This window comes from Pleurotus ostreatus (genome assembly GCF_014466165.1).
Source record: "Pleurotus ostreatus strain PC9 chromosome Unknown scaffold_1, whole genome shotgun sequence".
NCBI lineage: Eukaryota > Fungi > Basidiomycota > Agaricomycetes > Agaricales > Pleurotaceae > Pleurotus > Pleurotus ostreatus.
The window spans coordinates 1,641,908-1,657,665 of NW_023503156.1; the positions used below are offsets into that span (position 1 = coordinate 1,641,908).

The 15,758-nt window shown below is 48.3% G+C and overlaps 1 protein-coding gene across 1 annotated transcript; it reads right to left on the bottom strand.

Moving 5' to 3' along the window:
* Window positions 1-7,744: 7,744 nt before the first annotated feature.
* PC9H_000564 (uncharacterized protein) lies at window positions 7,745-10,957 on the bottom strand (the record flags this gene model as incomplete). The annotated part of the gene is given in 11 exon segments (XM_036770219.1): window positions 7,745-8,194; window positions 8,249-8,410; window positions 8,463-8,495; window positions 8,541-8,662; window positions 8,710-8,749; window positions 8,804-9,137; window positions 9,157-9,965; window positions 10,033-10,246; window positions 10,301-10,568; window positions 10,624-10,726; window positions 10,802-10,957. The coding sequence occupies 11 exon segments, from the start codon at window positions 10,955-10,957 to the stop codon at window positions 7,745-7,747; spliced, it is 2,691 nt and encodes an 896-aa protein (XP_036636064.1).
* Window positions 10,958-15,758: the final 4,801 nt, after the last annotated feature.

The window sequence follows — 15,758 nt, forward strand, 5'->3', positions numbered from 1 at the left end:
AAACCTTTCTTGTTCATTAATGTGAGATTTGCGAACTTAACGAGATGATCGACTGAACTGAGGGACTTGGAGAAACTTAGTTAGTGCAGGTATAAGACTTAGCATTTCTCATGTATGGGACTTAGCAAATTAGCCAAGGGTTGGAGAATGGACTTAGCAGAAGCCTATGAGTCTCATGATATTTTGTGAAGAAGATTGCAGTATGTGCACATGTTTTATTGTGATCTCAAGACATGTATTACTGCTCGCAGGTCCACAAAGTGGATGATGGGATGGTAGACGGATTGGGGACAAATGCGATAGAAGAATCTACTATCTCACAATACTATCTCACAACAGGACTGACCGTGGAAGCCTGATTATGCCAATCATTTACAAGATTGATTTGGAAGGCGCGGAGCATGAAATCCACTCAAAAAGGAAGGTGGCTGAGTTTTGACGCCCGGCAAGGGCACAGCCACTGCCACTGAGTGGTATTCCACGGTTGTCACCAGTGGCAGTTTACCACAATGGTGTACCACCGGGTGGTGCACTACTGCCACTGTGTTGTATACAACAGTCACAGTACTGCCTGGTTCGTTGGAACTAAGACTATTCCAGGTGGCGAAGTAGGGGACGGTAGTATTCATATCGAAGAAATAATGTCGTCAAGTGGAATTGACGAGTCGTAAGAGGGGGGTGATGTTATGGTCCGACGTTTCTTTCTTTCTTTTCCAACTATCTTTCTTATCTTATCAGGCACATGATGTATTACGACTTACTACTTACGTCATCCGGGCCGTCTGACTAATGGTCTCAGTCAGCGCCTCGCCGCTACTGCATGGGCGCAGTCAACAAGCGTCATACCACATGCAGCTGAGCTAAGCATTCCATGGAAAGACGACAGGATGCAGCATGTAGTTAGACATGAGGACATAGCATGTACAGTAGTATATAAGTGCCCTAATAGACACCCAGAGACGTTAACTCGTTCTCTTGGGAATACCACTAATACTAGTGCCTAAGTCAGCGTCTTCGCTATCGCTCCTCACCTCTCACCTCTCTTAATCTACTACTTTCCACTTGTATTCTTGTTGGGTCCGCATACGCCTTGTTGTGTATTAGCGTCGCCCTAACAGACAGTCAATCATACTCACTGATCCTCTCATCTCGTTTTCCTTGAGTCTTCCACACATCAACGTGGTTCCACATATCTATTTATGATATTCTGCTTATATCATTTGGGCTGTATTTGTTAAGGACTGTGTCAAGGTGTCATATACCAGTCCTCACACCCTCTTAGGGGTCCCCCCCTACGCCCCTTTCGGATACTCGGACCCTCGGAGCCCCTCAGGCTCCGCCCTCGCAGCCTATGCATGGTGCGCAGCACTTGGATTCACCTGTTACATGTTTCACCTACATGCGTACTTACATACTAAGCCTCACTACATACATGTGTTAGTTAGTATTTATAGTAGCACTAGTAGACATGAATTTTCTACTCTGAATCTTAGTTCCTATTTCGCCATCTTGCCTTCTAAGTCTTCACTGCGGGCTCCTCTGCGGAGCCCGCCTCTCACCTTGCTCTCTCCGAAATCGGGACACCGCAGGGCTAGGAGGGCGCAGCTGTAAGGGCAACCTCGAGATGGCCGACAGCGCAGGCCTAGCAGAGGGAGAATCCAAAGAGATGAATAAGACTAACTACAATACATGAGAGAGCTGCTCACCTAGCAGAGGGAGAATCCAAAGAGAACAGGATAAGGATTCTCCATGCTAGGAAGCGAAGTATATACTGTAGTAGCGTGGGAGGAATGAAGGGTACATAACTGTACAGTACACCAGCCACAGGTCTGAACGAATATCACAAGGTACAAGGGGGCATGTGATAATGAAGTGAAAGGGGAATGTACAGGAGTCGTGCCAGTGACCTGGGGAAGTGGGGACAAGGAGTAATGAAGTGGGAAAGGAGGATAGAGGTAGCCCGGACGAGCCCCAAAGTGTATCTACGAGTCCAAGCGAGTCCGAAGCGTCCGAGCGAGTCCGAGGCGAGTCCGAAGTGCGGGAAGACTTCGGAGTCACCGGACGGGGCTCGGATGCGAAGGGAGTGAACGGAAGGGAAGCGGAAAGGTAAGGGGACAAAAGGAAAGGAAAGGGAATGAAGGAAAGGGGAAAGGAACGAGGAGGAAGGGGGCGGGACAGGGGGAGTAGGAGAAAATAGGAGTGTCCCCTTACAGTTTTGGGGTTGGTGAATTCGTGGCGCGGTGTCGTACACACTTACTGATTTAACAGTTTAGTGTCCAGGCTCTCTGGGTCTTTCTATAGATCAAGTAGATACCTGGTGGTTCGTAGATACAATATGCAATACTCCTATTGAAAAGAGCTGATTGATACTGTACTTCAATGCCTAATTCAACTTAGGGGTGTCTCTTGCTGAATTTATCTGGTGTCCTAAAAAAATAAAGTTAGTACTTTTCTCTTTAGGACTCACCTATAATCAGTTCGTTGTGTATTTCTCAGGTCTCTTGAAATGACTTTTATGATAACTTGATACTAGGCACAGCTAGTCTTTGCTTCTCAAAAGCAGTCTTGATGTCACACTAGAGGAATTCCTAAGCAACTTCGTATTGCTGAAATTGACCTCTTCACACAAATACTAACTAGGCAACTCTTTTTGCTTAGTTAGATGTCAGATGATTGTATTAGACTGTGGATTCTGTTGTAGAATCTGCAGTAGTCTTTCTCTTAGAGCTCTCCAGCTGTTGTTATTAAACTTGGTTAAAACTTGTTTTATTCGGGATTCAGCCCGGGGTTTATATACTACTACAAGATTTGGTCTTGTTTGTACTCCATCGGACCGAAGAAGGAACTATTACTAAGCTAATGACTCAATATGACTCATAACATGTTATATTTGGGCTGTGTGAATTGGTGAGCTGCCTTGTGAATCACTTTGTGAATCACCTTCCATAAGTGGCCTTGTGAGTCACTTTGTGAGCTACCTTGTGAATCACTTGGTGAGTTGTCTTGTGAATCACCTTGTGAGTCACATTGTGAGCCACATTGTGAGTCACCTTGTGAGTCGCCTTCCGTATTTTAGAGGCTTCTCATGACTCAGAATGAGTCAGAGTGAGTCAGGTCTAATAATAGATTCTTTCCCATGCTATACCAATTTGGATTCATCAGTTTCCCATGTCTCGTCCAATCAGGAATCACCAGAATTATCCATGAGGGAATCAGTGATTATCAATGTTTGAAGATGATGGATGAAGAAAGGGAGTTGATAAGATAAAGTCAGGGGCTAGGAGTCACCGTTAATCCTATCCAGTGTCACTGATGCTTGGTATGTGTTATAAAGTATGGTAAAATGTAGATAAAATCAATAAGTAAATTGTCCTGTGATTCACATACTCAGATTGATAAGGAGTGCAAATATATGTACATACATGCAAAATCCAATTTTGCGGTATGACAGCGGCAGGCAGGAATCTTCGTGTTGGGTCGCCGCAACCTTGAAGGGGGGGTGATGTAAGGGGACACTCCTATTTTCTCTCCTTTCCTTCATTCCATGGACTCTTACCTACATTCCCTTCATTCCCCTTCGTTCCTTTTCGCTCCCTTTCCTTTCCACTTCCTTTCCACCCACTCCTTTCGCATCCGAGCCGCGTCCGGTGACTCCGAAGTCTTCCCGCACTTCGGACTCGCCTCGGACTCGCTCGGACGCTTCGGACTCGCTTGGACTCGTAGATACACTTTGGGGCTCGTCCGGGCTACCTCTATCCTCCTTTCCCACTTCATTACTCCTTGTCCCCACTTCCCCAGGTCACTGGCACGACTCCTGTACATTCCCCTTTCACTTCATTATCACATGCCCCCTCGTACCTTGTGATATTTGTTCGTACCTGTGGCTGGTGTACTGTACAGTTACCCTTCATTCCTCCCACGCTACTACAGTATATACTTCGCTTCCTAGCATGGAGAATCCCCATCCTGTTCTCTTTGGATTCTCCCTCTGCTAGGTGAGCAGCTCTCTCATGTATTGTAGTTAGTCTTATTCATTTCTTTGGATTCTCCCTCTGCTAGGCCTGCGCTGTTGGCCATCTTGAGGTTGCCCTTACAGAAACTCCGGACTGCTGCGAGAAGATGTCGAAGTACGACTGCACAGAGCCCGGAGCCTTCCGACTGCGCCAACGCTCCCAAGACTGGTCCAGTGCTGTAGGAGTCATCCGGAGCGGTGCTGGAGTCGTCGGACTCGTCCGGAGTGAGCGCACTGCGTCCGGATGACGATCATGGAAGTCCTTGACCTTCTGGGCAGCATGCTGGAGGTTGCTCGCCGGCTCCCAGAAGTCATGCTCGATGCCATAGCCTTGCCAGCGTACCAGATACTTCAGGACCCGACCAAACCGTCTGCTATTACGGACCTCTTCTACCTCATGCTCTTCTTCTCCATCAACAAGCTGTGGAGGGGGTGGAGCAACGGGGCGTCTACCTGGAATGGGGTCCGGGACGAAGGGAAAGAGTTTGACCACGGGGAAGACAGGGTGGAGGCGGGATAAGCCCAGAGGGAGCTGGAGTCGGTACGCTGCCTTGCCAACCTTCCGGACGACCTTGTAAGGACCGAGTCGTGCGTGTCCGAGTTTCCGGGAGGGTCGGGCAAGGTTGATGTCCGACGAGTCCAGCCAAACCTTGTCACCCGGTTGGTACTCCGGAGCAGGGGTCCGACACTGATCGTAGTAGCGCTTCATGTCATCCTGAGCCTTGACCAATGCAGACTGAGCTTCGTCGACTGCGGACTTCATCCGGTGTACAAACTCGTTTGCGGACTCCATCCGAGACGGTGGCTGATGAGGTTCGAACCCAAGGCGAGGATGTCGGCCAGTATCTAGGAGGAAAGGTGACTGCTGAGTGGACGCATGGACCCGGTTGTTGTACGCAAACTCCGCCATAGGTAGGAGGCGAGCCCAGTCGTCCTGGGGCTCTCCAATGAAGATCCGGAGATAGGACTTGAGTTCCTGGTTAGTCCGTTCCATTTGTCCGTCGGACTGAGGGTGGTACGCAGTGGAGGCAGCCAGCTTGATTCCGAGCATCCGGTAGACTTCCCGGGTGAACTCTGCAACGAACTGCGGACCCCGGTCGGACACAACAGACCGAGGGAGTCCATGCAGCTTCCAGACGTTCTGCAGGTACAAGTTTGCGGATCCGAGGGCAGACACTGTGGTGTGAGTCGGAATGAAGTGGGCGCATTTGCTTACGGAGTCGACCACATTCATGACAGCGTCAAATCCATCGGACTCCGGAAGCTCGACGATGAAGTCGACACTCAGGCGATCCCAGCGTTCATCCGGAATGGGAAGCGGATGAAGTTCACCCATGGGCGGATGCCTTTGGGCCTTCGTCCGGTGTCATACTCCAAATTGGGATTTGTAGTAAGTGACATGGATATTAGAGTTTTGTAGCTATTTCATACGCTACTATAAAACCAAGGCATACACTTGCAAATTGAGTCAAGTCAAACAGACCTCATATAACGATCATAGACATTATTTCCTACCTTTCCCTATTTACTTCTGGGACCCCTAATTAATATCCCAACATCCTATTAAGTCAACAAGTCTTAAATCACTATGTTACATGATAAGTAAAGATTGCGGAAATGACAAGAACTGTACGGAAAGTTGAAGCACTTTACGGAACCTTCTAGTATTTTGCAAATACTTATCAAAGTGACATTAGATCTTGTTCATAAAAAGCTCAAATAACTTGAAAGACATACAAGAACATAGTAGAATGTCTGAGAAGTTTATAGAACTTTCCAGGATGTAGTGGAAAATTGTACTTACTAAGCAGCAAGCCTTAACTTACTAAGCTTTGGCTTGGCCATTACAAATCATTGGCTTACTCCTGCTGAAATATGAGTCATTCAGAGATTCAGCACAGCCTTGAAATGCTTGGCATTGCACTGCCTCCTTTCCTCTGTAGTCTATATAAACCCCAAATTGTAGTAGATAGAAAAAAAGACTTTTTACCATCTTTCTTCTCCTGCCCTCATTTCTCATCCTCTTCCCTCCTTTTCTTTTGCAGTACCTACTTCTTATTAAGTAGAGTATTACTGTAGGTTACATAGTAAAGAATAAACTTGATTAGTTGATAATTGAGTGCTTCGACCTGTGAAACCCCTGCTAGAGAAATAAGATTACGTGTCTTGTGTACACCTAAGTCTTTATACTTTAGTGATTGCTCCCCAGTCATATTGATTTCGTATAGACCGTTGCTGGCTAAGCATTAGACTATAGAACGATTCTATAGGTGTTTAGTAATAATATCGGAAGTGATCTAGCAGAAACGTCTGATCTAGAGCTTCATATTTCAGTTGAATTGTCGTATCGCAGTTTTGTATTATTGGAGCATTGCTAGTATACTCAGTCAGGAACATTACTCCGTCTCAGTGCTACTTGTCTCAGTCAGTCTACTATTTGCTTGTGTTTACCTACGTATTATTCACTTGTTGAGTAGTTCGTACTAACGTGTTGTGAAGTGTTTTACCCTACACTTCTTTCCTTCCTTCCAACCCTTCTAACCCTTTCCACTCCTATTTCCCCTATCTGTACTACTCAGTAGTATAGTTCCAAAGCCATTATTATCAATAACACACCTCTCAGCCTGCACAACTTGGGTGACTGTTTGATCTATCTTGACTGATCCAACTACATCCAAAGCATTTAGTGAAAACCCCACTGAGTGTGACACCGGAGACAGAGGTCGCAATGGCGGGTGTAGGATCCGACGTACCGGGACATGTTGGGCCACCAGTAGCTGCGCGAAATGAGCTCTAGGGTCTTCCATCTGCCGGCGTGTCCTGTGACCTTGGTGTCGTGGTGCTGAGCTACAATAGTCCGACACAAATCCGGTGAGTCCAGAACGTAGATCTTACCCCGGAACATGAGGAGTCCGTCCGATTGGGACCATTCCGCACTTCGGACTGTCTTGCGACTGCCCTGGGTCTTCTTCAGCTCCTCTGCCGCCTTTGCCACTGTGTCTTCGAACTTCGCATCTCGCACTCCAGTCCGGATAGCCGTGAGGATATCCTTCTCCTCCCCTTCAAGAGTGACACCCGTGGCACGGACAGCAAAGTAGGAAGGCTTGAGCATCACTACATCCTTGTTGTCATCCTTACCATCCGAATGATCCGAGTGTCGCGAGAGAGCGTCCGGTTTACCCATAGTCCGACCCGGACGATGCTGGAGAGTGAAGTCGAAGCGGGAGAGGTATAGCGACCAGCGGGCTTGACAGCGGTTGAGCTTCTGGGCCTTGATGAAGTACTCCAGGTTCTTGTGGTCCGTCCAGATCTCGAACGGAGTCTCTGCACCTTCAAGGTAGTGCCGCCATTCTTCGAGCGCCCAGATGATTGAAAGCATCTCCTTGTCGTGTATTTCGTAGTTCCGCTCCGCAGCCTGTAGACTTTTAGAGTAGAATGCGACAGGATGCCATTTACCATCATCCGGATCCAGTTGCGACAAGACTGCACCCGTACACTGCCAACTTGTAAGGAGGAATGCAGGACATCAGGCGATGAGGTCCCTTGACTATCAAACACAAGCATACATAGAGATCTGATCGATGTCCTTGGATATCCCACCCTGAGCACTTTGTTGGGCTTTTTCTGAGCTCCCAGGACGTTCATCGCGAGGTATCCAGGCTCTCAAAGCAGCCTTCTGACGTCGTCCCGAGCCAGAAATGCACACATAACCACATCGACATTCCTCGTCTATCAACTATCAACTGCCATATCCAAATTATCCTCCTGCATGATATTCTCCACATTGCCAGCGCTCACTGCGGTTGAAGGTGCCGCTGCTGTGCTTGGTGCTGCTCTCTTTAGTTTATTCTGCTCTCTGGTCACTCTGGCCTTTTCTTTGGCTCCAGCGCGTCTCGCTGGACCACTCACTCGTAACTTCGAGGCGAACACGCGATGGCTCTCCAAACGGTTCGTCAGACTCGGCTTGGGTGCCGTCAGTGCCCGAGGAAGGACAGCGCGAAGTAAATGGGCGTTATGGAGTGCGTGCATGTTGACAATAAATCTGTTCTTCTCGAGATGCCTGATAGTTTTCAGTGGTATAGTGGTCTTCAAACGTTCTTGCTCGACGACTTCGTCGCTGTTGGTGATTTTGCAACCCCCATTTTGGCAGTCATGCTGGGCATTGAAAATGAATTGAATTGCCTGCTCATTGCGTGAGCACTTACAATTTGTGCAGTGAATGTCATATAAGCTTACCTTCGGCCTCACAAGATATACTTTTCCCGAACGAAGAAGTATGGGCATATCAAGACGTCCGTCGGGCTGATCAGCAATATTAAAATGGCTGATTAATACCATTGCATCGTTTGTTGCCTCCGAAGAGCAGGTGATGGATAGGATCTGCCCGACATGAGCTTCCTGCGGGGAGATAAGCTAGGTCTCTCTTGGCGATACTCGGGAGTTTTCTTACCTCCGCATTGTTGAAGAACACCCAGGATCCATCCTTGCAGATATCAATTGACCGTGAAATCGCGTGTCTGCACCGTACCCAAGTGCCGGCTTGTTGTCCAATGTCCTCCGCGGTGATTAAGTCTCCAGGATCGACGGAAGCAAGGATCTGGTTTCGCGTCAAGGGAATCTGATCACAAATTGGGACCATTTTGACGGTCCCTGTTAAATATTAGTATTGGTAAGGCATGAAGTGAATCTGCTCTCACCAGGTGACACGGCAGAAGTATCTGCCCATCCCAGGCGGCGCTGAAGGTCAGGACAAGATCCAAGGAATGATCAGATCATCTTTCCAGCGCGTACGTTCTCCCCTTTGTTGTCTTTCCACCACCCGCCGCTTACTTGATGTTTGAAGCGTTCCATATGGCCAAGTGTTGTCACAATATCTTTGCTCGGCGCAAGATGATTGGAAAGCACGCTGCATGTTCGAAACACTGCGTTCCAGCACTCAAAGACCTCAGTCGAATACAAAATTGCAGGACCAAATCTGCGGACATCTTCGACGAGGTGGGTGAGGACGTGCAGTTTGGCTTTAGTGATGATCCGGTTGGGATCAAACAGGGCCCATGCGTCGAGTAGATTCCCTATCAGGATCTCGAGATCACTCTGTTGGATATATAAGTTTCCTGTTGAGAGTCTGGTGCTAATAGATACACATGAGATATTGCTCCATATTTGCGATTTCGGGGAACCACAAATATGCGCCTAATTCACCGCTGGCCTTCCAAAGATTGAAAAGATGGTCGGGACACAAATCTGAAAGATGGAACACGGCGAGTTGCTGCAGGCATTTGAAATGTTTACCGATGAGGGAATTCTTGTACTTGACAAGATATTGTGCTCGTGGAGGAGCTTGCATGTTCAGTCCGTCAATGCTGGATGATTGCAAGCGGACGGCGAACAGGTTGTCCTTCTTATTATCCCACGTGCTACTCGTTTCGTGCCACACGTACTTGTTGTTACCAAGTAAAATTGTGTGCAATATTTCTACACTTGTATCGCGGTGAGGATCGAGCCCTTTGAAATGCCGATTCAGATTGCCAGCTGGAACAAGATTGACCACACTGTCCGTACCTCGTCTCGCCAACAATGCATTGTAATGGAACCCAGGGACCAAATCACGCGGATAGGACTGGTCTTTCAGTGGCGGAGAAAGACCTATCAGCCAATTCCATAGTGAGTCCTGGATAGCTGTTGTAATCTCCAGCTTCACTGCTTTTCGCGCATCACCTTTGAGACGCCTGTCGTTCAATCGTGAATCTCGTGTCTCCGGGTTATTAAGCTGGATTTCTTGTTGCTCTCGTGCGTTACCAAGAAGGATGTCTATCCAGCATTGTGCAAGCTTATCCTTGACACCAGTCTGTGTCTGTAGATTCTGCACGGTGTCCTTGTTCCCAAGACATGCTGCCCGGAGTTGTTCACGTATACCCTGAGAGGTTTCGTCGGGCGTGCGAGGATGACCGGGCTTCAAAGGAACACAGTTAATGAGTTTTGTCAGCTCTTAATACAGAGGTAGGTGAATGACTACGTACCTGGAAAAGTGCTTCATACCCCTCATCACTCTCCTTCACAGCACTCGAGCCACCGACTGTATCACGCCGACAGAGAAGATTACCTTTCACACCAATATGAGAGCAATCTTCTGATTGCTGGGGATTATCCGCCGGAAGGATGTGGTCAATGAGTTGAAACAGAATATCCTGTTCAAGCTCGGAATCGTACACGTCGTGCCAAGCATTTTCTGCACTGTAGAATGCCTGTCAACAGAAGCTAAACGAGTTGAACTTTGAAGCGCCTCACAAGTCGGATGGCGTTCCTGCAAATTGTTCGGATGAGGACGCATGCGGTGAAGTGGAAACAAATCTAACGTTGTACTCCTGGGAAAGCTTCTGGTGCGGAATCCCAAGATTCTGAATGTAAACATTGGTGTGTGCGTTATACTGTTTGCTGACATTCCCCGAGACATCATCGCTCCAGCCCATTACACGGAGACGGAACATAGGGCGACCATTGGCAATCGCTCGCAATGGGTTCTTTGGAGAAGCGAGCCATGGAAAGGACACAACCTCTGAAAGTGAGGTTTAGTCAGAATAGGCCCCAGAATCGACTCAAGAGCAACGCACGGCCAGGGAAAAACACAATACAAGCACCCACTACAGCCTGAAGGTCCAGAACATTCAACTTCAAGTGGTCGGCGCATACACGGATAGGCTCGGGATCAGCAATCTGAAATAAGCCCAGCTTTACGACATGTTTCACCATTAGTTCTCGTCTTTGATAATATCGGCGTTAATCACTGACCTGCGTACTGCACTTTTCAACCATGTATGCTTCGGCATGAACAATGCCTTTAACAGTAATCCACTTCATGGGAATAATGAACCTCGCATCATCAAGTTGGGCAAGCTCTTTGATATAATAATGACGATATGGTGTATTCTTCCAGTCCGCCCACATGGGAGAAAGCTCGTCCAAAGGTATTTCATCAGTCCATTTCTTTCCTTGCCAAAACTCGGATACAGGTCCTGCAACCTCCGGATAAACGTGTATATGTGGTCGGACAAGCGGGTTGGACCAGTCCTGTTGAACAACGACAGTTTCATCATCAAGTAAGTTGTTATGGCCCGGTCTGATCCGAACAATTATCTTTTCCTATATCTTATCTAAACGCGCAAAGACGCGCCTATTACTAATTCTCATTACCATACCTTAGTAAGATCCTCACGTCTAACACATGTCCGCAGTACATTACCAAGCTCCTCATGGAATCGGTGCGCGTTCCATGGAAAGACGGCTGCAGTAGGCATGTAGTAGTACACGAGGGTTATGCATGTATTTTAGTATTTAAGTACCAATAACATACCCGAGAACGCTAGCTCGTTCTCTTGGGATTTCCGCTAGTAATAGTGAGAACTAAGTCAACTAAGCTACTTCATCTATTCTTTTGGTTTTAGTATTCTTGTAGGAGCCACGTTAGTCTTTGACTAGTGTCGCCCTAACAGAAGAACGAGCTACCCCTTCAACGTCCCTCCTACATTCTACATCCTCATCCATCCTACTCTGCAGCGTCTAACTGCGAAGATCGACCACCCGACATCAAGACAGGATACGTCTCATCTTTCTCGTTTTATCCACCGCATAACTTCTTTCCAATTTCTGCCGATAAGCCTGTTAGGCTTTGATTGTTCATTTCATACCCTTATAGTTTCCCACCCAATTCGAACCGCAGATTCAATACTCCAGCGGGGTAACATTTAGACGACCCTCCGAGTGAATCTAAAGGCGCCGACTGATCACTAATCCTCGGAGAGGGGTCAGCGCGCGAGGTGCTGAGTAAGAAAGAAGGCTCTACCTCGTCGGTTGAGCAAGACAGTGTGAAGCTTCGCATCTAGCCAAGCCGAAGAACTCCTTCCTCATTCACGTTGTCCGCTCAGGTGCCGGCGCGCACTAGTTTGAAGTTCAACGTCAATTGACAGGGTACTGTAAGGGGACACTCCTATTTTCTCCTATTCCCCCTGTCCCGCCCCCTTCCTCCTCGTTCCTTTCCCCTTTCCTTCATTCCCTTTCCTTTCCTTTTGTCCCCTTACCTTTCCGCTTCCCTTCCGTTCACTCCCTTCGCATCCGAGCCCCGTCCGGTGACTCCGAAGTCTTCCCGCACTTCGGACTCGCCTCGGACTCGCTCGGACGCTTCGGACTTGCTTGGACTCGTAGATACACTTTGGGGCTCGTCCGGGCTACCTCTATCCTCCTTTCCCACTTCATTACTCCTTGTCCCCACTTCCCCAGGTCACTGGCACGACTCCTGTACATTCCCCTTTCACTTCATTATCACATGCCCCCTCGTACCTTGTGATATTCGTTCAGACCTGTGGCTGGTGTACTGTACAGTTACCCTTCATTCCTCCCACGCTACTACAGTATATACTTCGCTTCCTAGCATGGAGAATCCCCATCCTGTTCTCTTTGGATTCTCCCTCTGCTAGGTGAGCAGCTCTCTCATGTATTGTAGTTAGTCTTATTCATTTCTTTGGATTCTCCCTCTGCTAGGCCTGCACTGTGCGGCTATCTTGAGGTTGCCCTTACAGGTACCCCACCAACAACTCCACCATGTCCCACTCCAGCGGATCGAGCTTCGAGAACATTGGAGACCAGAACATGCCTGGTCCCTCAGACCAACCCGTACCACCTCCACAACCATCGACACAAGAAATGATGATGATGATGATGGACCGGCTGGCTCAGATGGAAGCTCGATACGAACAACTAGCCCAATACGTACCAACCCGACCGCCACCAACAGCCCCAGCACCAGCTCCCGTTCCCGCTCCCGCCCCGATTCCCCAACCTGCCGAACCCGCACGACCAGTAGGCCCTAAGCTGGCCAAACCCGAGATATTCGACGGCGAACGTGCCAAATGCCGTTCATTCCTCAGAAGCATCTGGATGTACATTGCGGTTAATCAGTGGCAGTTCACCAACAAAAACACCAAAGTCTTATACGCCCTCTTGTTCATCCAGGGACGAAAAGTCGATAACTGGAAAAACGAGGTTATCAACCGAGCGCTCAACTGGCGGGACCAGGGAGGATACGACCCCGTGGTCTCTGATTTCCAAAGGTTCTCTGACGAACTGGAAAGAATGTTCGGAGACCCAAACCCCAGGGAAATGGCTATCTCCACCCTGTCCGCCCTCAGACAGGGCAACGAACCAGCCGAAGAGTACGTAATGAAGTTCGAGGCGCTACGAGCAGACACCGGCTACAACGACGTAGCATTGGTAGAATTATTCAAACGAGGAATGAATCCCGGGCTGTTGAATCGACTCTACAGCCTCCACCCGCTCCCTGCAGATTACCAAGCATGGAGCGAAGAGGCAATCCGGTTTGACAGGCAGTGGCGTGAAGCGCAGTCCTATGCCAAGGGCCATGGACAGGGACGACAACAGGGACAGTCCCAGCAAAAGCAGCAAGGCCAAAAGCAAGGCCAATGGCAAGGGAGGGGACAAGGGCAGCAGCAACCGGCCCCACAACAGAACCAACAATCACGTCCGAAGGATCCAAACGCGATGGACGTAGATAGAACGCAGAGGACCCCGGTCAAGTGCTTTAAGTGCGGAGGACTGGGACATATCGCCCGAAATTGTCAAAGAAGATTGGACATCAGGGCCATGAACTACGACGAACAATTGCAATACTGGCGAGAGGAACTGACTCGCCAGGGTTTTTCCGAAGGAACTCAGGAAGCGTCGACCTGAGCTCCAAGAATTCTTTTTCCGTACTCACCCAGGAGCCGGACTCATCACTAGTAGAATCCGATGTACCAGTAACTATTTATAATGAGGATTCGACTACTAAAAACAATGAGACAGAAACTAAGACGCAAAACAAATCCAAGGAAGGGCACTTGTACCGGACAGGCAATGAGAAAAATTACGTCCCCATAAAGATCACCATTACTTCTCTAGATACCCTTAAAACTCTCGACCCCAAATCAATGTTGGACTGTGGCGCCTCAGACTCGTTCATTGATCGCAAATACGTCAGAAAGCACGGGCTGAAAACCAAGAAACTGACTAGACCCGCAATCATAAGAAATGCAGACGGCACCCCCAACAACGCGGGAAGGGTAGAAGAAAAGGTAGAACTAAGAATGGGTTTTAAAGGACACACAGAATGGGCCACGTTCTACGTAACCAACCTAGGAAACGTAGACGTCATCATAGGTCTCACCTGGCTCAGACGACACAACCCAGAAGTGAACTGGAAGACGGGGGATGTAGTAATGACCAGATGCCCAAGGGAGTGCAAGAGAAGGATGAACAAGGAGGCAGAAGACTTGCAGGACGAACCGTACCCAGGGGAAGTAGAAACCGAGGAAAACGAGGAAGAGGTGAAGGAAGTGCGGAAAATGGAACCGAGGAACATATCAGTGGCAGGAGTAAGACAGTGGAATAGGCTGAGAAGCGGTTATTTACGGGACTTGGACGACTTAACCAACCAATATCACGAGTCGGTAGCCCGAATGTACATTAACCGAATGTGGAAAAAACACATGCAGGTGGAAACGGAAGACAAGGAGGAGGAAATGCATCTGAAAGCAGTAGGAAAATACGACTATGTCATTGAGCACGATCGGGAGAAAATAGAAAGCAAAAAAGAAAAAACCGAAGAAGAAATGGTACCAAACTACTACCATGATTTCATGAAAGTATTTCGAAAACGGGACTCAGAAAGGATGCCAGCGGCAAGACCATGGGACCACGCAATCGAACTTACACCGGACTTTGTACCAAAGGCCTCAAAGGTGTACCCACTGTCGCCAATCGAGCAACAAGAACTCAACGACTTCCTCGACGGCAACCTAAAAAAGGGGTACATTAGACCCTCCAAATCCCCGCAAACCTCACCAGTATTCTTCGTGCAAAAAAAGGATGGAAAAAAATGATTGGTACAGGACTACCGATACCTAAACAAATACACCGTGAAAAACGCATATCCATTACCTCTCATTTCGCAACTAGTAGACAAAGTATCTAAGGCTCGCTTATTTACCAAAATGGACCTCCGATGGGGGTATAACAATGTACGAATAAAGGAAGGAGACCAGTGGAAGGCAGCGTTCCAAACGCCACGAGGGGCGTTCGAACCAATGGTCATGTACTTCGGACTTAGCAATTCCCCTTCCACTTTCCAAACCATGATGAACGAACTTTTCAAAGAACTGATTGACGAAGGCCTTGTAATTATCTATTTAGACGATTTACTTATCTTTACGGACAATGATGTACAAAAACACCGAGAAGTAGTACGACGGGCTCTGAAGATTCTTGAAGACAACGATTTATATATAAAGCCAGAAAAATGTGCATTTGAAGTAGACGAAGTCGAGTTCCTAGGAGTAGTAGTGAAGGACGGAAAGGTGCAAATGGAAGAGGCAAAAATAGAAGCAGTAAAAAACTGGCCGATTCCAAAGAACATGCAACAAGTACAGCAGTTCTTAGGATTCAGCAACTATTACCGACGGTTCATAAAGGACTTTGCCACCGTCGCTAAACCGTTGCACGAGCTTGTTAAGAGCCACACTTGCAGGGGGGCTCGGGATACGCGGACCCGCGGGTGTGCGGTTCCACGTAGACGCATGGGGGAAACGGGGGAAACGAGGACGTACGGGCTTGGCTTCAGCTACTGGCTGCGCCTCCCACACTCTTGCGTGCCCTGTATTTCCGGGAGGAGTCCTACGCGGGTACCGAGGGTACGGGC